Source organism: Periplaneta americana, chromosome 11, assembly GCF_040183065.1.
Source record: "Periplaneta americana isolate PAMFEO1 chromosome 11, P.americana_PAMFEO1_priV1, whole genome shotgun sequence".
NCBI lineage: Eukaryota > Metazoa > Arthropoda > Insecta > Blattodea > Blattidae > Periplaneta > Periplaneta americana.
In genome coordinates this window covers 123,696,428-123,719,701 of record NC_091127.1, presented here as the reverse complement: position 1 = coordinate 123,719,701, position 23,274 = coordinate 123,696,428, and the positions used below count along the sequence as shown (strand labels likewise).

Below are 23,274 nucleotides of genomic sequence, written 5' to 3'. Positions count from 1 at the left end.
ATTCAATTATGTACAGTATGCATAATTATATTTTTTATAATTTTTATGTTCCGTTTATTTCAGTGAAAATTAGAAAATTTAGGGGATTTCTTTGAATTTTAGGGGGGACTTTTAATATGATACAGGGGGATTTCTTGTTCCTTGGTTGGCAACACTGATAACAGTGGCTTTGAAGTAGTGACTGTGCGCACAGTAAACCAAGAAAGTGGTCTGGAAAGGGAGCTGAAAAGTAAATTATCATAAGGAGTGAATAGACGTTCAAATTTTCTTTATAAAATTATTAACAATAAGTTGGACTATGTTGGTTTATTTTATTATATAACATTATATGCACCTAAGCTTAAAACGAAATTTCGAAATTTATTTTACATACCGAGGACAAATACTGAATCCCACAAAAATTCCCCAGTTTTCCAAATGTTACAGTTACACAATAAATTACATCCTCATCCGAATGTTGATATTTTCAATATGAATTTCTCTAGATACAGAATTATTTGTTATCGTATTTTACAGAACATTGTTATTAGTTAATTTGAATCTACTTTCACACCTTATTTCAATTTCTCTTTTTTTCTTTCTCTTATTTCTATTTTGTTTCAGTTATTAATAAGTATATGTTTCCTTTTCCGTGTTTATGTTTTATAAATTAATTTGTTAGTCGTGAACATTGTAATTGGGGTTTGCCTGTTATGTTCAACAACAAATGAATAAATAAATAAAAAATAAATAAATATTATATGTGAACCAATATTGCAATATTACCATTCCTGTACATTAATAATTATAACATTGTGATAGATATAAAAGTATTTCATATAGTTGTATAAATAAGAAAGAGCAATATTTTAATTGTTCACTCAAAATAGCCCATAATAACTCATTATATTTGGGGTATGAGCAACATCCTGCGCGACTCTTAAAATTACAAAGTTAGGCGCGACTGCTTAAGGCAGCGGTCGTCAGCAAAGAGCACCCTGGGGCTAGCGTCTCTTCCCCGCGGAGAACACAGTGCACCATGATGCACTCGTAGCTGCTAGCGGGAATGCTCTAAACCTCTTCCTGCTGCACGACGGGGCACACGGGACGGCTCCGCTTAACCTTTGCACATTTCAGCGAGTGCTGACGACCATTGGCTTAAGGGTTAAATAACCCACAAACCCTACTTCATCAATTCTTGATCTTCCTGTCATGCAACTCATGTTAATAATTTTTGTAACTGGAGGTATAATTAAACAAATGAAACTGGATGCGTTATTATAGAAAACTTTAATTAAAAAAACATTGTACTTAGCAAACAAATTCTATTAATTTTTGAAAATTAAATTAATAGAAGTTTAAGAAATTTAATTCTAAAAATTAGCAATGAAGACTTAAATGTAAGACTATTACTTTATTGTATGTTATATTGAGGTCGAATAATCTCCGCATCTCGAGGGTTTGCTGGGGCGTTCTTGGACATCATTCTTTCCCATTCCAATCGTCCTGAATAAGAGAGAAAGACTTAACATCCATGCATAAATATGACACAAAATAACATATTTATTAATAAAATTCTAACTCAGCCAGAAATCAAAGCAAACTCACTTTCGTAATTTTCAAAAAATAAATCCCAACGCTCCTTACTTTCATCACTTTTACTCCTTTTCTTTTCCCTAATCTCTTGAGAGATTAAATTTCTAGTTTCTTCCGTTTCATTGAAGGACGGTGGGAAAAAGAAACAAGCCTCTGTGTTGAAATCTAAACGCCTCTTCGCTGCAAAATCGCCCGCTCTGTGTTGCTCTGAATATCTGAAATAGCAAAAAACAAAATTAATTAGTGACTCAAAAATATAACAATAACGAAATTAATTTTGAAACAGTTTTCCGAACAGGAGAGGGGATACAAGTGAGTATAGATGTGTGATATTTATTATAGTTCGCAGACCAAAAAGTACATACAGTATATATAATTATTGAAGCCTTACATTACATACTTTACATATAGATATACAATAATTTTAATATAATTTCGAAACTTAACCATTTAATATACGATTTTTTATCTTGCACTTGCGATTAGTTTTGTTGCAACACTCAACTCATTTTAGTATGTTGTTACAATTAGTCTTTTCTCACTTGTCTAAGTTGTACTCCACGTTTAATCTGCAATGTGCAACTAGCATATATAAATCTTCCATTATTCTAATATATTTAAATCTTTTGAATAACTTATATATGTTTTATTTTATTTATAGACAGTACTATCAAAAACTCTCTCATTTAATTCTAGCTATTTCATTTATTCTTTCCATTCTAATTGTTTTGGCCAAAAAAAGATGTATACCTGTTTGCCTTTGTAATTTTATGTTATTATTCATAAGTTTTCTTATAGCTATTTCTTTATTCATTTGTAAGAACTTTTCATTTATAAATTTCATCCATATTTCTTTTGTATATTGACATTCAAAAACAATATGAATGTCATCTTCTTTTTGTCCACGTAATGGGCACATGCCTTGAGGTATATTACCTCTATTATTTCTTAATCTCCAATCCCCAGTCTGAATCAGGCTAGTCCAATCTTTCTTTCATTTTCATATTATCTATGTATGTACTCCGTCCCCATATCTTTTTATATTCATTAAAAAATATTAGGGAGCGCATTTCATTGATACTACTAAAATCATCTTGTCTAGTAATATTTTTACATCTCGATTTATTTAAGTTTAGGCTTGCTGCTCTGTTTCTAGTAGCTAAGTTATCCCATAACCATCCTAATCCTATATTAAAAATGTTATTTTTAATTTTTACGATTGCTTTATTTGTCGTATTTTCAATTTGATTTAATAAATATTGTTCCATAAACTTATTTTGGTCAATTTGGATTCTTTTAATTAAATATTTTGTGTTCCTCACTAGGATTGTACTCATGATATTGTCCATTCCCATTTCTATTCTAGCTGCAGTATTTGACTAAATTAAACTAATATTTAATACTGTTTTAGAAATGTGAAGGTCCACCATAACTGTGAATTGTAAAGTTGATTAACGAATAAATATCATATCATATCATATCATATCATATCATATCATATCATATATCATATCATATCATATCATATCATATCATATCATATCATATATCATATCATATCATATATCATATCATATCATATATCATATCATATATCATATCATATATCATATCATATCATATCATATATCATATCATATCATATCATATCATATCATATCATATCATATCATATCATATCATATCATATCATATCATATCATAATCATATCATATCCAGTGGCGTATACTGGTTAAAGGGTTTGGGCTGCCGCTGACCCTATTATTACACAAAATATATCTAACAATTACTTTAATTTTAATTACTATGGTAAAACTAATAATACAAAATTATTACATTATGTTATATTATAAACTTTTTCTTTTGTAATTTCCTTGGGCTACCGCCGGTAGCCCCGGTAGCCCGCAAAATACGCCCCTGATCATATCATATATCATATCATATCATATCATATCATATCATATCATATCATATCATATCATATCATATCATATCATATCGTATATCATATCATATCGTATCATATCATATCATATCATATCGTATCATATCATATCGTATCATATCATATCGTATCATACTGTTTTACAATATATGGCTCTTATTTTATTTAAATTTATCAATGCTTTTCCTTCTAATCCCCATAACTCACATCCATGTAATAATCTAGATTCAACAGTCGTGAAATAAATTCTATTAAGCATATTATTGTTGATATTGGGTAATTTATATGTAGTATCATCTATTATTTTCACCGTTTCCCTACCTACATTATATATTTTATCTGATTTATCCATTCTCCTTTGTAATTTATATTTATTCCGAGATATTTTAAGTTCGTCGTAGTTTTTAAGTTAAATTCGTTGATTAATATATTTTCTGACATTGATATTTTACATCCCTTTTTACAAATCATCAGTTTTGTTTTATGTTTATTTAATATAAGGTCCCAATTTATGCAATATTTTTCGAAAGCATTTAACAATTGCCTCATATCCGTGACAGTCGTTGACATCAAAAATGTATCGTCTAGAAATTGCAGTGCTGAGATTTGCACATTCCCTAATGTAGGCAGTGCCCTTGGACAGAGCACTAAATGAATGACTGAATGAATGAATATTGAAGCAGTGAGAGTGATATAATCCTAAGCCACAAAAACAAAATTTTACAGAACGTGTTAAAGGTTTAGAGTCCAATGCTAGTGGATCTGCTATCATAATTTCTCCAGCGTCCTACTTACGTTATTTGTTGAGTAAATTGTATAATATTTTACCAGTATCTTCACCACATGAACTCGCACAAAGAAACTATTTTTCTCAAAAGTGTGGTTTTGGACCGTCTCATTCTCATCCCTTCAATTTTCTCTTACGTCAAGGACGGTACTTGGTACGTATGAATCAACACCAAGAAATAAATACTTCATTTTATCCAGACACTGTAAAGAAACACGCTCAACAACCCTACCAAATCCGTGAACTGGACAGAGAAGAAAGTGTTAACTATAGTAAAAGTCCCAAATGGTGGGCTAATAAGAGACTGTTCCGATACATACAGTATATTCATATTTTACGGATTCTAAGGGCATTATTATTGAAACTCATATTTAAGATGTAATAAACATTTATAAAAATTAACAGCTAAAAATAAGTCAAAAGTGACATAACGAATTTTCACCATGAACAGAAGCATGTGATGTACTAAATAATGTTCAAAAATGAAAAATATAAAATAAAAACACGTCGTACTAATTGAAACAGAAGTTACATAATTATGCTCAAAAACACAAAAACCCAATAATTTTTTTTTATTTTCTGAGTTTCCAACAAGTCCGGATTTGAAGTACTAGGCTATAGTTGCCACAAATCTGTTGCAATTCGGCATCCTGCTTTCTTTTTACTTCCTCCGAATATTTTCTCATTACCTGCTTTTAAATGATTTTTTCACTCTGGGGCACTTCAAAGTAACTTTTTCTTCAACAATTTCTTCTACTAGAGGTTTAGAAATTCCATCCTCACAGTCAAAATTCAGACGTTTCTTAACTCTCCACGTAGAAGACCTCGACCTGTGAAGATGTAAAAACAACATTTTCATCAAGTAGAGTTAAATGTAAAGAGTCGTTTTGTTTCACATCAGATTTCAGTAGCAATATGAAATACAAAAAAGATGCTTTTACAGAAAAGAAATGAATTTTTCTAATAAATACTGATGAAACAATAATTATACAAATTGTAACTATTTCTTGCTGCACTTCAATTTCCGATAGTAATAACAGTGAGTTTAAAAAGAAAGATTTTTTGTAAATCAGACTGTTACGATATAATATACAAGCATGCCTAATAAAAGTAGATAAATGCAGTTGTAACAAGGATTGTACAGATACGGAATTAAAATTTGGAGCGAGTCTTGATAGGAGTCCACCTGTATGTTGACAACAATTTTACATAACTGTCCACAAGTAGCATATATACAGAGGCTCTTGTTTACTGCACATGCGCAGTGTGTTTTAAACAATACGTATATACAATAAAGGAGCTCCCAGTTTTATTTCATTATCTGTATAGCTGTCAAAAAAATTGGCCGGACGATGCAACTTGCATTTCTGGGGAGGAATCTCAAGATGTCAAACATGTATTATATGACTGTCCAGTCTTTTGCCGTGAAGGATACGAGCTTGAGTTGTTACTGAACACTTTAAATTATACATTTACCAAACCGTTAACCAATATACTTACCAACTCTAAATCATATAATTATTTCATGTCCTTCTTGAATAGAATATTCGTGAAACTGGAAAATGTTAAATTATTCATGAAAAAAAATCGTATTAGTTCTAATCAACTATTATGAAACTGTAAGTCTTCAATTTCGCATACTATTGTATTATTGGTTTTTATTTATTTATTTATTTATTTATTTATTTATTTATTTATTTTTAATTATGTATTTAATGTCCAATTTTGAGCCATTTCTTGTAATACCTCCTTATTGCTAATTATTGTTAGTAAATAATGCATTTAATTCGTAAATTTCAAGTCATCTCTTAATATAGCTATTTATTGCTTTTAAAATAATGTCTTTAATAACTATTTTATTTTTATTTATATATATTTCTTCCTACAACCATTACAGGTTGCCATTGACAAAGAGTACCGTGATACAATAAGTACAGAGAAATGCCTTGAGGCTTTATGAAACATATTTTGTTGTTACAGGGAAAAATAACAAATTGAAATAGATTGAAACACAAAATAATATACGAAGTGACGTCAAGAAGATGTGAATTAAAGTCATGGTCCCTTTGAATGATGCCTAAAAATAGCTATTAATCCTCTGTGTGTTTGTTTTTTTTTAAATAATGTGTTTAATCTGTAACTACAGTCAGTGTATTGTTATTAGCATCTCTTTGCTGTTACCTATTGCCTGAAAAAGAATGAGTTTAATTTGTAATCTTAAGTCATTTTTTCTACTATTCCTTTACTGTACTGTTTACATTTGTTTTTAAAGCTTTTGCATTGCCCCTACCATTATATATTGCCCTTCAAGAATTTCGGTATTCGTTAATTGTTAAGTCATTACTTGTGTTACATTTTAATTATTTAATTGTTCCTGAATCATGTATGTAACTTGCAACCGTAAATCTTTGCTTGTAATATCTATTTATTACTCTTAACTGTTTCATTGTTCATGAATTAAGTATTAATTTGAAAGTGAAAGTGAAACTTTGTTTTATTAATCTACTATTGATTATCTTTTTAACATCGTGATTTACTCTGAAACGGTTAGACATTCTTGTATACCTTTTATATTGATTATTCCTCAAACATCTCATTAATCTTTAACATGAGCCATTCTTTCACTAATGTGCATGCTTCTACATAATTCATGTAAATTGTAACTGTGACCACTATTTTATGTTATCACTTTACTATTGTTTATTGGTTATAAAATATGTATTTTGATGCAAACTATAACCCTAATATACCTCAGGGTGAAAGAGGGTTTATTGAATTGGATAAAAAAAAGTGGCCGCACTCGTGAACAGCCAATACTTTCTAAGTCTACTTCGGATCACGGTGATGTTACACGATGCATACGCCTATAGAAGCAGTTTCGGAACTAAGATATTTAAGTAAGAGTCATTCACATCTGCGTCTCGTAGAGGAGCGGTAGTATGTTCGCTAAATGATTCGAAGGTTGTGAGTTCGAGCCTTGTTCAAGTTACCATATTATTTTGTTGTCTTTCTTTAGCGATATAAATAATATTCAAGTTATCATATATATTCTGTTATCGTACTTTAGTGTTATAAATAATATTCAAGTACTTATTTTTATTCCGTTATCGTTCTTTAGCGATATAAATAATATTAAAGTTAACATTTGTATTCTGTTATCGTTCTTTAGCGATATGAATAATGTACATTTAATGTTAGATTTGAAACAGTATAGTTCCATAATACTAGTATTAATCTTTTCTTCTTGTATTATTACATTATACTATACTGTAACACAATAAAATAAAAAGGAGTGACCAGGATTTGAACCTGAGACGTTGACATCTTAATTCTGACGTTATTCCGACTGAGCTACGGCGCACAAGTAAAGAAGGATGTACGGAAAAACTGGCCCAATCCCCCTCCAAGACGTCTTGATAATTTGTGGAAGCTCGTCCGGGATGCCTGGGATGCCGTGATTGAGAACAGTTGCTACTTGAAAAGTCTAGTCGATTCCATGCCCACTCGGCTACAAGATGTGATCGAGATGGGAGAAAGATGGACTAAATATTGAATCGTGGCTTTTTGTTTTGTTTGTTGAACTTTTAGTTGTTTCAAATTTTCTAAGACCGACGCCAGTAAATTTGTTTCGTTTATGCCACGAAATATATTTTTGTTGAGAATATAATCTTTCTTTATTTCCATTAGCAGCCTTAGGGTCTAATGTCATAATAAATAATGATAAAGTCATGGCATAATACATTTATGAACCTGATGTTAATTACTAAAACAGTCGTAAAAAGACAGGAGCAATTACAATTTCTCTCTCTCTCTCTCTTAAAAAACACGAAAGCACTTGGTTGTGTTTGAACGCACGATCTCACGAACGCCAGCCCGAAACGTTACCATTACACTATCACAGTAACACGTTGAACAATTTAATTATAATTGTAGATATCAGAAAAGGTTGTCTAACAACGTGTAACATCGCTTGTCTCCGAATTGTAGCCGAGATAGCCGAAGGGAACTTAGTTTCTAGAAAGGGGCCACTTTTCTTTCGACAGCTGTATAAAACTACCTCTTCTTGCACTTCAGTTTGCAATAACAGCAAGAGACAAAACATGTATTTAAAAATGTTTTATTTGACAACAAAACTGCAAAGCAACACATCGTTAGAACACAAAGAACTATCCATTACAACATTTCAATTTTCAACAATAGCAAAGACATAAGAAAACAGAATTCTTTGCAAATCAGACTGTTACAACATACGTCCAAGGATGGCTACTTTGTTAAAATTTAGTTTTAATCAAGAATGTGCCTTAAAAGTATCCCTTGTTACAATCAGTTACCGATAATAGTAACAAAGAAACAAAATGTATAGGTATTATAAGAATAGCAATTATTTTAAAATAAAACTGATACGACACGTGGCAGTATAAGTGCCACAAATTTTTAAATTGTGGTCTTAACCGAAAACATACAATATAACCATTCATTGTTGAACTTCAGTTTCCGAAATTAATAACAATTATTATGCAGAACATATCTATAAATAGGAATTATTTGAAAACAAAACTACTATGATATACGTATAGGCATGTATAGAAAACATTGTTAAACGCAGTATTAACCGAGCACTATCAATTATTCGAACCCAGCTTTCAATAGCAGCAACAAAAATACAAAATATATGTATAAAATAGGAATTGTTTGAAAACAAAACTACTACGATACACGTATAGGCATGTATAGAAAACATTGTTAGAACGCAGTATTAACAGAGCACTATAAATTATTCCACCCCAGCTTCCAATAGCAGCAACAAAAATACAATAGGAATTACTTGAGAACAAAACAGCTATGATACACGAGTTAAGCATGTATACGAGTAGAAAACACTGTTAAAACGCAGTATTAATCAAGCACTGTCCATTATTCCACCCCAGCTTTCAATAGCAGCAACAAAAATATAACATATGTGTATAAAATAGGAATTATTTGAGAACAAAACTGCTACGATACACGTGTAAGCATGTATAAAACGCAGCATTAACCAAGCGCTATTCATTATTCCACCCCTGTTTCCAATAGTGGCAACAAAAATGAAAAATTTGTGTATAAAATAGGAATTATTTAAAAACAAAGCTGCTACGATACACGTGTAAGAATGTTTACAAAACATTGTTAAAACGTAGCATTAACCAAAGACTATCCATTCTTCACCCCAGTTTTCCATAGCAGCAACAAAAATACAAAATATGTGTATAGAGTAGGAATTATTTGAAAACAAAAATGCTATGATACACATGTAAGCATGTATAGAAAACATTGTTAAAACGTAGCATTAACCAAAGATTATCCATTCTTCACCCTAGCTTTCCATAGCAGCAACAAAAATACAAAATGTGTAGGCTATAGAGTAGAAATTATTTGAAAACAAAAGTGTTAATATATAGGCCCTACGTGTAAGCACGTGCTTGTATAGTAAGCTTTGTTAAACGTAGTTTTAACTATTGCCTATTGATCTATTTCGGTTCAATAGCAGTAACAAAGGTACTCAATGTGTTTACAAAATATAAATTCTTTGATAATAAGGCTGCTTCAATACAGATGAAAGCATGCGCACTAAAATATTGTTAAAACGCATTTTTAACAAAGAAACTAGTACATCATAATTACATTTTACTGAACTAGCCACAAAACAGGAATTATTTTAAAATCAACTACCAAGACACCTGTGCAAGCATGCCTAGAAATACCTATTGCTGCTCTTCGGTCACAAAGCCACTATCGATACAACATATCAACGTCTCTGGTTAAATATTTCTGTCTCCGGAACCGAAAGAAATACAGCGTGTATTGATGCTGGCTATTGATCTTAAAACCTAGGATAATACTACAGATGTTGTCACTAAACACTGGTTTTATCTTTCAGAATGTTATCTGAAAAACGTTTTGACTACTCACGAGCAAGCCACTCTTATTCTTCTCTTCATGTGTTCCATAAAGCCAGCCATTCTAACACGACGTACACTTTCGACACACTCAAATCGTTCTGAAGTCTAGAAGGCTTATTTCGCATGTTGTAGTAGGGAAACAGAATGTTGTTCATCAGCCAATCAGAAGACAGGGAAACTTTTGACTCTGGATAAGCATAACAAATAATCTTGAGGGGTTTCGAAGGTTTGACCTGAGAATCAGCAGACCATGGGGCACAGTCATTGTGTTGTTTGTGAATAAACATTCATTTTGTTGTCCAACTTCTTATCCTGTTTGAACTTTGTCCTAACCTTAAGTATGGAAAAGATAATGCTATAGAAATGTTTAAATATGCATTAAAAATATTCTCAAACGTAGTGCAGCATATGAAGTGTAATATTAATAACTAGACATCGGAAGTTAAGGCACAAAAAATGGTACTTTAGGGCCTAAAAGAGCTCTAAAAACAACAAAAATAGGGCAATAAAAGGCATTGAAATTATATTGAATCACCTATAATTCATAGAGTAAACATCCGTAAGACCATAAGTAACTTAATAAAGTACACTGGGAAAGTAGTATCTCTGTTCTACAGACGGTTTCACTTGTACAGGGACATCATTTTATTTTTCCTAACATTTCTAATATTAACCTGGCTATACCTTTGGATCAACGATTAAGAACCGGAAACACCGTTTGCTACCCCCTTCCACGACTGGATTTCGATAATACTGGCGTAATATAGAAACAAATCACTTTACTAGGTATAGGAGGGAAGAAAAGTAGTTCATCCATTTACGTAAAGCAGGAAATATCGCAATTTTGAGTTTGATAATTTTCATTAGGTTTTTGTTTAATCAAAATACAGTACAGTATTAACAATGAGTGTTTTTACTCACGAAATGAGCTTTCCTAGCGGACGTATTCATTATGCAGTGTATATTATACTGTCTACAGCACATTAGCGTACAATATAGAGAATGAAGTTAAATTGAAAAATAATCATAATATGGATATTTAAACACATTTTTTTAAAATGGTGGCCGTTCATTTCGATACAGGCTTCAGTTCTAATGTGCATACTATCGCACTATAGAATATTGTACGTAATTCCAATTACCATGTTCATACTTCGTATCAGTAACTCATGTTGAAATAATTCTGTACCTACTCTATAAAAGAGACGTTACATACTGGAAATTCAATCTTCACTCCTGCCCGATCCGAAAAGATAAAATTACTCAGACATGCTATCTACTGTCCGTCCAAGTGGTTACGTCGTAGCGTCGTAGAAAGGGAGGAAATCACGTGACAGTTGATTACTTAACGAGCCGTTTTATTTAAGTTATTTTAAACAATTGTATGGGTATAATATTACGTAGACGTCCAATTCCTAACAGAAATTAATGTTCTCAGAAAAGAGCTAAGACAGCCCAGCCACTAGCATTTACAGAGAGGCGAATAGAAGTAGGTGGGGGAAACCGGGATGCGACGTAGGCAAATGAAAAATGATGCAATATTGAAAGCTCTTTCGTCACTGGAAAACGCGAACATATTTTGGAACGTAGTTTACTATGACCTTAAGGCTACTATGACTGTATATGCGGTCTTGGATCTGTGTGGAGGACGGTTGAACTTCATTAGTAGATTTTTTTATTCGGTTATTTTACGACGCTGTATCAACATCTAGGTTATTTAGCGTCTGAATGATATGAAGGTGATAATGCCGGTGAAATGAGTCCGGGGTTCCAGCACCGAAAGTTACCCAGCATTTGCTCGTATTGGGTTGAGGGAAAACCCCGGAAAAAACCTCAACCAGGTAACTTGCCCCGACCGGGATTCGAACCCGGGCCACCTGGTTTCACAGACAGACGCGCTGACCGTTACTCCACAGGTGTGGACTCATTAGTAGAAGGGGTGGGAATGAAGTACATTCAAAAACTCAGGTACAATAAAAATTGAAGTAAAAATAAAATGATGTCCCTGTACTTATTCATCCACAACTTCACGTCCATAATTTGAGTCACAATAAACAACAAGCAATTTTTCAAGATTAACGCACAAATTTCTGTCACGTTTATTGGACAAAATCAGTGTGACAATGATTAATGTAATAACAATGAGACGTTGGTAGAGCCGCGAAGTCCTACCAGCAAGCACCGTCTTTGTCCACCACAAATTATAGTTGGGCTCACCGGGATTCGAAACCGGGTTATCAGCGTGGAAATCCAACGCTTCATGTATTGATGTTTGTTATTGTTTAGTCAACTGTACGAAGACAGGTTTGAATCTCACAAGTGACACCAATAAGGCATCTCTCATGAGGCAACTAAGCCAAGAATTAATGGGGTAGGTCAGTGCTGGAGTCAGATAGCAGTGCTGGGTAAGGAAAGGTCGATTCTGGAGTAAGCGAAACAACAAAACTGTATTGCAACAGGGTGTCCCATATTTATGGCTACTATAAGAACTGCAATTTCCTTAGTTTCGAACGCAGAAATAAATGCAGTATTGTTGAGTGAGTAGTCATATAAAGAAAAAGGGAAAACGGTACATATAAAAGCAAGAAAAGGGCAAAAAAAAGGTACATATTAAAGTGAAAAAATGCGTAAACAGCAAAAAAAGGCAAGATCAAACTTCATCAGAATGCTTCATTTCTCATGATTCATGTACATTTACTAAAAGCCTTTAAATATGAACATTCAAATAAAATAGGCATTTTCATAAACATCCGATGTCTATTAATAACATTAACCACTACCAGGAGAAAAATATTATTTATACTTCCAAAGCACATTGATAAAATTTCGACATATTTTACCAGTATTGCGTGTATTTGTTTCGTGGATAGGTATACCTTCCGACTGTGCAATGGAAAGTGCTGCTCTTTCTTTTTTGTGTGAAGACATAAACATCGTAACCCAACTTACCTCAATTTACAGTAGAACCTGGATGTGATATTCCTCTTCTTAGATACCTGCCTCGTTTCTTGTGAAAGTACTTCCGAAAAATACGACCAAGTTCTTGTCTGTGATGTTGGAAATTTCAACACTAATAAAATTTGGAAATGATTGTTCACGTGTAGGCCTACTTTATCTTCCCATTTCCCTCATAAATATTGATAGCACAGATTAATCCAAAGTTAAATATGGAATTGGCCACGATCCTTAAGAATCATAAGATCGTTGAATAATTTCATAAGATCACTTAGAAATTTGAAGTGTATGTGATTGTGTTGTCATTCATTCATAGTGTTCTGCTCAAAGGAATTATTCAATCTTTCCTATTTTTCGCCTTCCCTCTTAGCTTCCGCATATGATCCATGTATCTTAATGTTGTCTATCATCGAATACCTGATTGAGTTATACTACAGGGACATCATTTTATTTTTACTTCAATTTTTATTGTACCTGCGTTTCTAAATGTACTTGACTCCCACCCCTTTCACTAATGTCCTTGCTAATGTCAGTCACACAAACTTACGGCCGCTGTTGCTAGCAGTGAAATAAACAGTACAGAGTACAGTGTGTTTCAGAAATATGTTGCGTTTTCTATAGAAGAAAGAGCTTATATTATTGAAGTTTATTTTCACACAGGTATGGTGTGTAGCATAACTGAATTTATCTGTGTGGACTGAGCACAAGTGAAGATTAGAGTTACCGAAAGTACGGTACCCTATAATATGGTACGGTACTTAACAGCATTATTTAAACAAGAGTTTTGTTTTACTGTTTGTAAGTATGAAGGACGAGTCCGTATAGGTCAGTTTCTATCTGATGTTTTTCCAATTCACTGCGGGCTAAAGCAGGGAGATGCACTATCACCTTTACTTTTTAACTTCGCTCTAGAATATGCCATTAGGAAAGTTCAGGATAACAGGCAGGGTTTGCAATTGAACGGGTTACATCAGCTTCTTGTCTATGCGGATGACGTGAATATGTTAGGAGAAAATACACAAACGATTAGGGAAAACACGGAAATTTTACTTGAAGCAAGTAGAGCGATCGGTTTGGAAGTAAATCCCGAAAAGACAAAGTATATGATTATGTCTCGTGACCAGAATATTGTACGAAATGGAAATATAAAAATTGGAGATTTATCCTTCGAAGAGGTGGAAAAATTCAAATATCTTGGAGCAACAGTAACAAATATAAATGATACTCGGGAGGAAATTAAACGCAGAATAAATATGGGAAATGCGTGTTATTATTCGGTTGAGAAGCTCTTATCATCCAGTCTGCTGTCCAAAAATCTGAAAGTTACAATTTATAAAACAGTTATATTACCGGTTCTTCTGTATGGTTGTGAAACTTGGACTCTCACTCTGAGAGAGGAACATAGGTTCAGGGTGTTTGAGAATAAGGTGCTAAGGAAAATATTTGGGGCTAAGCGGGATGAAGTTACAGGAGAATGGAGAAAGTTACACAACACAGAACTGCACGCATTGTATTCTTCACCTGACATAATTAGGAACATAAAATCGAGACGTTTGAGATGGGCAGGGCATGTAGCACGTATGGGCGAATCCAGAAATGCATATAGAGTGTTAGTTGGGAGACCGGAGGGAAAAAGACCTTTAGGGAGGCCGAGACGTAGATGGGAGGATAATATTAAAATGGATTTGAGGGAGGTGGGGTATGATGATAGAGACTGGATTAATCTTGCACAGGATAGGGACCGCTGGCGGGCTTATGTGAGGGCGGCAATGAACCTTCGGGTTCCTTAAAAGCCATTTGTAAGTAAGTAAGTAAGTATGAAGGACGATGATGGAAACTGGAATTACAATATAACCGAATGTGAACAACAGTTTTTCTTTTTTTTCCCCTCACAATTTCCTGATTATATCATTACGCAATATTTTCGTAGAAATGTCACTAATCTGGTAGATAAATTTAGAGCAACAGAGTGTACAGAAAGGAAGAAAAGTGTAAGATGGCCAACAAAGGTGACAGAAGATGCTGTAGAAGATGCTAGAGAAAGGATGCAGCGAGGTTCTAATAAGTTGGTCAAGAAGTTAGCTGTAGAAATTGGGGTTTCTTACGGAAGTGCTCACAAAATTCTCAGGAATAAATTAGGTTAGTAATATGCTGAATAAAGTAGACATTACATAATGCATATAATCTCCTGAAGAATTGAGTTTGTGAAAAAGAATGTTACTATTCTACTGTTTTTTTTTATAAAATACTGTAAAGTAATGACCAAACTGAAAATCGTAACACTATATTTCCCTGTAACATAAATGGATACACTACTTTTCTCTCCTCCTATAGCTAGTAAAATGATTTGTTTACATATTGCACTAGCAACTCCAAACTCCTGTAATGGAAGGGGGGGTAACCGTGTTTCCGATTATAGCCAGGTTAATGTTAAAAATGTTAGTAAAAATAAAGTGATGTCCCTGTATTTGAAATACTCGTCTTCTTTCCAGTTCATTAACAACGGAATTATGTTTCAGAATATAATGTTTACCCATAAAGCACCACAACACTTGTTGCACGTGCACTGAACATAATACCAGCCTTCATTATTTATATGTCATGTAATGTAATTTCCTGTAAATAATTAGTAAATTATAGAACTTATTTGGTGCTTCGAATTTCGGATATTTGGTACGAAATTCTGGTAATTTCACAGAAGCGGTGTACTGGATACAACGGCAAATCACCAATCACATCTTAATGACATCATGCTTAAGAATGCTACAGTCTGTGCTAAAGAATACAAACACGCCACTTGAGATTATTTTTCAAAATAATACTAATCTAATAATTAAGGTAATTAAGATATGTACAGAAATATAATGTACACAGATTTCAGTAATTGAGTAGCAGAGGCCTAACTTTTATATAATACAGTATCCCGTTTTTCCACTAACTTAACTTCACTGTAAATACTATTTGTCTTTGTGTACTTGATTTAATATTGTTTTATTTTTTATTTTTATTAAGCGCCAGTGAGGGTTTGAGAGCGACAGCGCACAAGCTGGGGGGTGTGGGAGGGCGATAAATTAAACGAAAAGCACTGCATAGTCAACAAATAAACAGTTGAAAGATACAGAAAAAAAATACCACAGCAACAAATAAATTAAAAATGATGAGATAAACCGTGAATAACAGCAATAATAAATCAATTGCAAAATGAAAGATGTTTAAGTAACGTTGTATAAAACAGAAAAGAAGTCGATTACAAAATGAGAGATAATTAAAACATACATATATTATATTATTTTAATGTACCGAAGTACATATGATATTTCCATGCAGATATTCTACGTCATCATACGATGAAAGAGTAATGGAACGAAGAAAAATTCTCTCCGGCGCCGGGATTTGAACCCGGGTTTTCAGCTCTCCGTTCCATTACTCTTTCAGCACGTAGAGCTGAAAACCCGGGTTCAAATCCCGGAGCCGGAGAGAATTTTTCTCCGTTCCATTACTCTTTCATCGTATACATATATTAGTTAATAATACTGTATATGGTAAATATAGGTCTACGGGTATACGTAGAAGCGAATAAATGGGAAAACAAAAAAAATACATCAGCAGAAAATAACAAAATATTAAAAGAAACTAAATACACTTGCAAATAAAACGAAAAATAATGGACAAATAAAACCAATCCAAATTATAAATGGATCACCGGCGTGGTTCAGGCGATAGCGCGTTTCCCCGCTGATCCGGAGCTACGTTCGGACGTGGGTTCAATTCCTAACTGAGATGATTACCTGGGTGACTTATTCCGTGGTTATCCTCAATTGTAAAGCGAATGGCAGGTAACCCATGGCGAATTCACTGCTCAATTCGTCAAATGCCATCCCGATATCACATACTCCATCGATGCTAAATAACCTAGTAGTTGATATGGCGCCATTAAATGACTGAATAAAAATATAAATAAAGTCGACAATAAATTATTAATAAACAATTTAATAAGAATATATAAAGGCAAAATAAAAGCAGAGAAAATACTAAGTCAAAAAAATGAAAGATAAATAAAGATAAATTACTTATGAATCCAGCACAAATTTGACAATAATAATTAAATATCAATGCAGCAAATAAATAAAAGATTAAGGGCAGAGAATTAAAAAAAGTAATTTATAACTTGGTAAATATGAAAATGAGAAAGAAAAAAGCAAATAAATTTCTACATTATTTTGTTATTGAAAGACCGTTTAAACGGTACTTAAGACAAAATCAAATGAAGGTTTTTGTTGGAAAAAATAAATAATCATAGTCCACAAAAATGCTAATTTGATATGTTAAGCATATGATGAGCGTATCGTAACGGCCATCTACTGAATTAGTTGTTAGGGGAAGAAAACATCATAGGCCTATGTTATACGAAAGGAAATTGTCAGTGGTTTTCATAAAACAACCATAGTCCAAAGATATTTTTTGTGAAAACAGTCATTGTTCACCCAGAACTATGGTAACATTTACAAATAACCCATTCACATCATCTTGAAACATTCATGCATACAATTAAAAACTGTGGTAGATTGGCAGTACTGCTTCTTACGTACGCGGCAAAAACCACCTCAGATGATAATATTTGACACGTGAATTGTTGTATTAGTTATGGAGCCAACTTTAGATGCATAAGTAACCCCATGAAAGAAACGTAAACAACGAAAATAGAAGAAAGAGGATATAATAAAGAAAAAGAAGATTACAGGAGAGGCACACTTCAGCCACAACAAAGTATTTTTCTCTTAAAACGACCATTGTTCACAGTTACCTATATTTACACTTGTATTTCTATGAGTCAATTTAAGTTATAAATGTACTTTAGTTTTCCCAAGTTTCTACAACACCTTAAGAAATTGCATGATGAATTTCATACTTGAAGTGTCAACAACACTCATGCTAGATAGTTTTTTGTTTCTCCTGAAAATTTACGTTTTTGGACTATGGTTGTTTTTTTCTTAACCCTTCAATTGTTCACGTTATTGTAATACAACTACCGGAGTTCTAAACTTGCCTGCAGTTCAAACACCCTTCCTCAACCAGTTGTTTCTCAGAAAAGAGTTCACCTCTGTTTCCATTGCTAGACTGAATCGCAATACTTCGACCGACCGATATATGAGTGGAATGTAAAGACCATAGCTAACTGAAATATATACTGTAGATATACAGTGGACTTTGGACTCAGTAATGGAACTGTCAATGCGTGGTTGCTTGGTAAAATAGGACCACTATTTCATTAAGTTGAAAGAGAACTGTTAACACAGACTCTAGAGGGCATCATACCAGAAGGGAGTATCAACAAATGCAGCATTATTGAAACATTTTAATGAAACCTATTTACGTTTGAAAACAATACTTCGAGAATTACAATGGACATGAGAAAGAATCGAAGAAAGTACCTTATTAAATAGATAAGGATAGGGAAAATTATTCTATATTTAAATGGCCCTAATGTCAACCTGCAGTTTTGTTTATATGCCCTTCTGGCATGGTGCCCTCGATATGTAACAGAGAAATTATAATCAATATGTAGTAATATAATTTTATTATTCTAGGTTTAATTTTTACTTAAGTAAAAAAAAAATCTTTCTTTGTTCTTAACTTCTACAATAAACTGTCTGGCCTTTATTAATCAGTTATCTTTTAGTACTTTGATATTTATTGTATTCGTAAATTTAACATTAATTGTAATTATAATTGTATTCTTAATATTGTAGTTGTAATCCCCTGGTAGAGGGAAAGAGAAGTCCTAATGGCCTTATCTCTACCAGGTTACACATAATATAAATTTTACTGTATTGTAATATACGCATTAAAACTCTGTTAAAAGTGCTTCAGACCTTTGCTTTTCCGCTCATGTTGGCATGTGGTTGATCGCTGTAGGAACCAGCAGAAATCACCCATCATGCTCTGACCGTATTGACCCTGGTACCTGGATTCCATCTTTGATATGTCCTGATGGAACCTCTCACCATGTTCGTCACAGCGCCGAGATTTGATGGAAAAAAGTCAAGATGTGAATGAACAAAATGCATTTTTAAAGACATGCGACACCTGTGTTTTGTTCAGTAGCAAAATCAAAACAAAACAAATAAAATGGATCTAAAATGTAAAAATTAAAAATGTTACTATTTTAAAATTGTTGCGTGATAGAAAAAACGGACTTCAGATCTGTAATCAGCTCAGGACACTCAAATTAGGTTTGGTACACTTGTTTTTGTTCAGTAGCAAAATCACATTAAAATACGTAAATAAAATGGATTAAATGCACTATAAATGTAAAAATTAAAAATTGAAAATATTATTTTAAAATTGTGACGTGATAGAAAAAAATTGACTTCAGACTTGTAATCAGCACACTCAAATTAGGGTTGGTACAATTGCTTTTGTTCACTAGAAAAATCACAATAAAATAAATAAAATGGATTAAATGTAGGCCTACTATAAATATAAAAATTAAAAATATTATTTTAAAATTGTGACGTGATAGAAAAAAACGGACTTCCGATCTGAAATCAGCACACTCAAATTAGGGTTGGTACACTTGTTTTAGTTCAGTAGCAAAATCACTGCAGAAAGTGTAATAGGTACACACTTTCTTGCTCGTTCGATATACGGTGAAATAGCTCATTCACGACCTAAACCCCTAAAAATTCCGAGATAGTGCCAGTTAGCGATCTACAAAGGTATCATATCTGTAAAACTTTCACCAACATTAATTCCTTTGTTTCTGTCCCTGCAGTGTGTTTACTTTCTTACGCTATACATATACATACAGATGGGAAACAATTCCAAGAAACCTAGTCAGATATGGAAAGAGGTCGATCCATATGCCAGAACAAAATTCACTTCACTAAAAATTGTGCAGGTACTCCAGAACGATGAAGAATAAAGTACAGGGACATCATTTTATTTTTACTTCAATTTGTGTTGTACCTGAGTTTTTTAATATACTTCACTCCCACCCCTTCTACTAATGAAGTTCCAACTGTCCTCCACACAGAATCAAGGCCGCATATAGTAGTCTAAACAGTACTGAGTTAGTGAGTATAGTAAGTTACAGAAAAATGTTCACGTTTTCCAGTGACGAAAGTGCTTTCAATATTGAATCATATTTTCGCACAGATACTGTCGTCCCTTTGCCTACGTCGCATCCCGATTTCCCCCACCTACTTATACAACTGTTTAAAATAACTTAAATAAAAGAACCTCGTTAATTAATTGTCACGTGATTTCCCTCCTATCTGCGATCCTGCTACGAAACCACTTGGACGGACAGTAGATAGCTTGTCTGAATAATTTTATCTCTTCGGATCGGGCAGAAGTGAAGATTGAATTTACAGTACGTAAGCTACTCTTTTATAAAGTACAGAATTATTTCAACATGAGTTACTAGTACGAAGGACGAAACTGGTAATTGGAATTAGGTACAATAGTCTATACTGTAGTGCGATAATATGCACAAAAGAACTGACGCCTTTATCGAAATGAACGGTCACCATTTTAAAAAATGTGTTTAAATATCCATATTATGATTATTTTTCAATTTAACTTCATTCTCTATATTGTACGCTAATGTGCTGTAGACAGTATAATATACACTGCATAATGAATACGTTCGCATGGATAACTCAGTTTGTGAGTAAAAACACTTGTTAATACTGTACTGTATTTTGATTAAACAAAAACCTAATGAAAATTATCAAACTCAAAATTGCGATATTTCTACTTTACGTAAATGAACTACTTTTCTTCCCTCCTATACCTACTACAGTAAAGTGATTTGTTTGTACAGGGACATAATTTTATTTTTACTTCAATTTTTATTGTACCTCAGTTTTTGAATGTACTTCACTCTCATCCCCTCTACTACTAAACTTCCAACCGTTCTCTACACACAACCCAGGCCGCGTATGCAGTACTGAGTTAGTGAGTATAGTATATTCCATAAATATGTTCGCGTTTTCTAGTGACGAAAAAGCTTTCAATATTTAATCATATTTTCGCACAGGTACTGTCGTCCGTTTCCCTACGTCGCATCCCGGTTTCCCCCACCTGCTTCTGTTCGCCCCTCTGTAGAGTTTAGTAGCTGGGCTGTCTTAGCTCTTTTCTGAGAACATTAATTTCTGTTAGGAATTGGACGTCTACGTAATATTAAACAACTGTTTAAAATAACTTAAATAAAAGGACCTCGTTAAGTAATTAACTGTCACGTGATTTCCCCTCCCTTTCTACGACACTGCGACAAAACCACTTAAACGGACAGTAGATAGCATTTGTGAGTAATTTTATCTTTTCGGATCGGGCAGCAGTGAAGATTAAATTTATAGTACGAAAGGTACTCTTTTATAGAGTAGGTATAGAATTATTTCAAAATGAGTTACTCGTACGAAGGACGAAACTGGTAATTGGAATTAGATACAATAATCTATAGTGCGATAATATGCACAAAAGAACTGAAGCCTGTACCGAAATGAACGGCCACCATTTTCAAAAATGTGTTTAAATATCCATATTATGATTATTTTTCAATTTAACTTCATTTTCTATATTGTACGCTAATGTGCTGTAACAGTACAATATACACTGCATAATTAATAAGTCCGAATGGATAGCTCAATTCGTGAGTAAAAACACTAAATGTTAATACAGTACTGTATTTTGATTAAACAAAAACCTAATGAAAATTATCAAATTCAAAATTCCGATATTTCCTAGTTTACATAAATGGATGAACTACTTTTCTTCCCTCCTATACCTAGTAAAGTGATTTGAATTTTACGCCAGTATCATCAAACTCCAGTCTTGGAAGGGGGAGCAAGCGGTGTTTCCGGTTCTTGACCTTTAATCCAAAGATATAGACAGGTTAATATTAAAAATGTTAGTAAAAATAAAATGATGTCCCTGTATTTTACGACAGTATCATCGAACTCGTCCACATCTGTGGAGTAACGGTTAGCACGTCTAGCCGCGAAACCAGGTGGCCCGGGTTCGATTCCCGGTCGGGTCAAGTTACCTGGTTGAGGTTTTTTCCGGGGTTTTCCCTCAACCCAATAGGAGTAAATGCTGGGTAACTTACGGCGTTGGACCCCGGACTCATTTCACCGGCATTATCACCTTCATCTCATTCAGACGCTAAATAACCAAAGCTGTTGATAAAGCGTCGTAAAATAACCTACTAAAAAAAATCATCGAACTCCAGTCGTGGAACGGGGTAGCAAGCGGTGTTTCCGGTTGTCAACCGTTAACCCAAAGGTATAGCTAGGTTAATATTAAAAATGTTAGTAAAAATAAAATGATGTCCCTGTGTTTGTTACACCCGTCAGATCTTAAATTTCCAGCATACAGTATCTGGAAATGAGTTGCTGGCTTTCATTTTCTCGAGAAAGGTAAGTTCTATTGACTTTTCATCTGTTATTATTAGGGAACGGAATTTTGAGTAGTAAAAGCTAGTATTGACATCTACACAGTCATTTGTTTACAACCCTTTATACCAAGTCCTCCCCTCCATGACATACTCGCAGGTCTCTACACGTCAACAACAGGTGAACGGGACAGTTGTCGCATAAGAACTTCAACGTGCAGGTTTGCAGTTCAGAGTAGTGAAGTGCAGGTACAATGCCGAAAGTGAAACCAACTAACAATACAGTATTGAAAGACTATATTTGTAAAACCTCCTGATCAAGTATCAAAATTCAGGAAACAATTCCCTAAATTGTCGCTTCCCCCATGTCCAGTTCCTACGAGATGGGGGTCATGGTTAGAAGCTTGCAATTATTACGCACGTCACCTCCAATCTGTGAAGAAAGTGGTCCAGTCTTTCGATACCGATGACGCGGCTGCGATTCAAATACGCCAGGAACTGCTAAATGATGAAACAATCGAGAAAGAAGTCACGGATATTAAGTCAAATTTTGGATATTTACCGGATGCCATTATTCAATTAGGAAAGTCAGGAAGGAGTAGAACTAGTTGAGCAAATAAATATTACGAGGACTATTGTAAATAAACTGAGTGCAGTAGAAGGTGAAATAGGAAA

The 23,274-nt window shown here is 33.5% G+C and overlaps 1 protein-coding gene across 2 annotated transcripts; it reads right to left on the bottom strand.

Annotated features, from left to right (window-relative positions):
- Positions 1-1,250: 1,250 nt before the first annotated feature.
- Positions 1,251-10,473, bottom strand: LOC138709314 (uncharacterized). 2 transcript variants are annotated; one of them, XM_069839989.1, is made up of 4 exons: positions 10,258-10,473; positions 4,998-5,138; positions 1,588-1,790; positions 1,251-1,485 (listed from the first exon to the last, which is right to left on the bottom strand). In XM_069839989.1, the coding sequence occupies exons 1-4, from the start codon at positions 10,305-10,307 to the stop codon at positions 1,394-1,396; spliced, it is 486 nt and encodes a 161-aa protein (XP_069696090.1). In that variant the 5' UTR covers positions 10,308-10,473; the 3' UTR covers positions 1,251-1,393. The 2 variants fall into 2 exon arrangements, with proteins under 2 accessions (XP_069696090.1, XP_069696091.1); XM_069839990.1 differs by having other exon boundaries at positions 1,627-1,790; positions 10,258-10,467.
- Between the last annotated feature and the right edge of the window lie 12,801 nt (positions 10,474-23,274).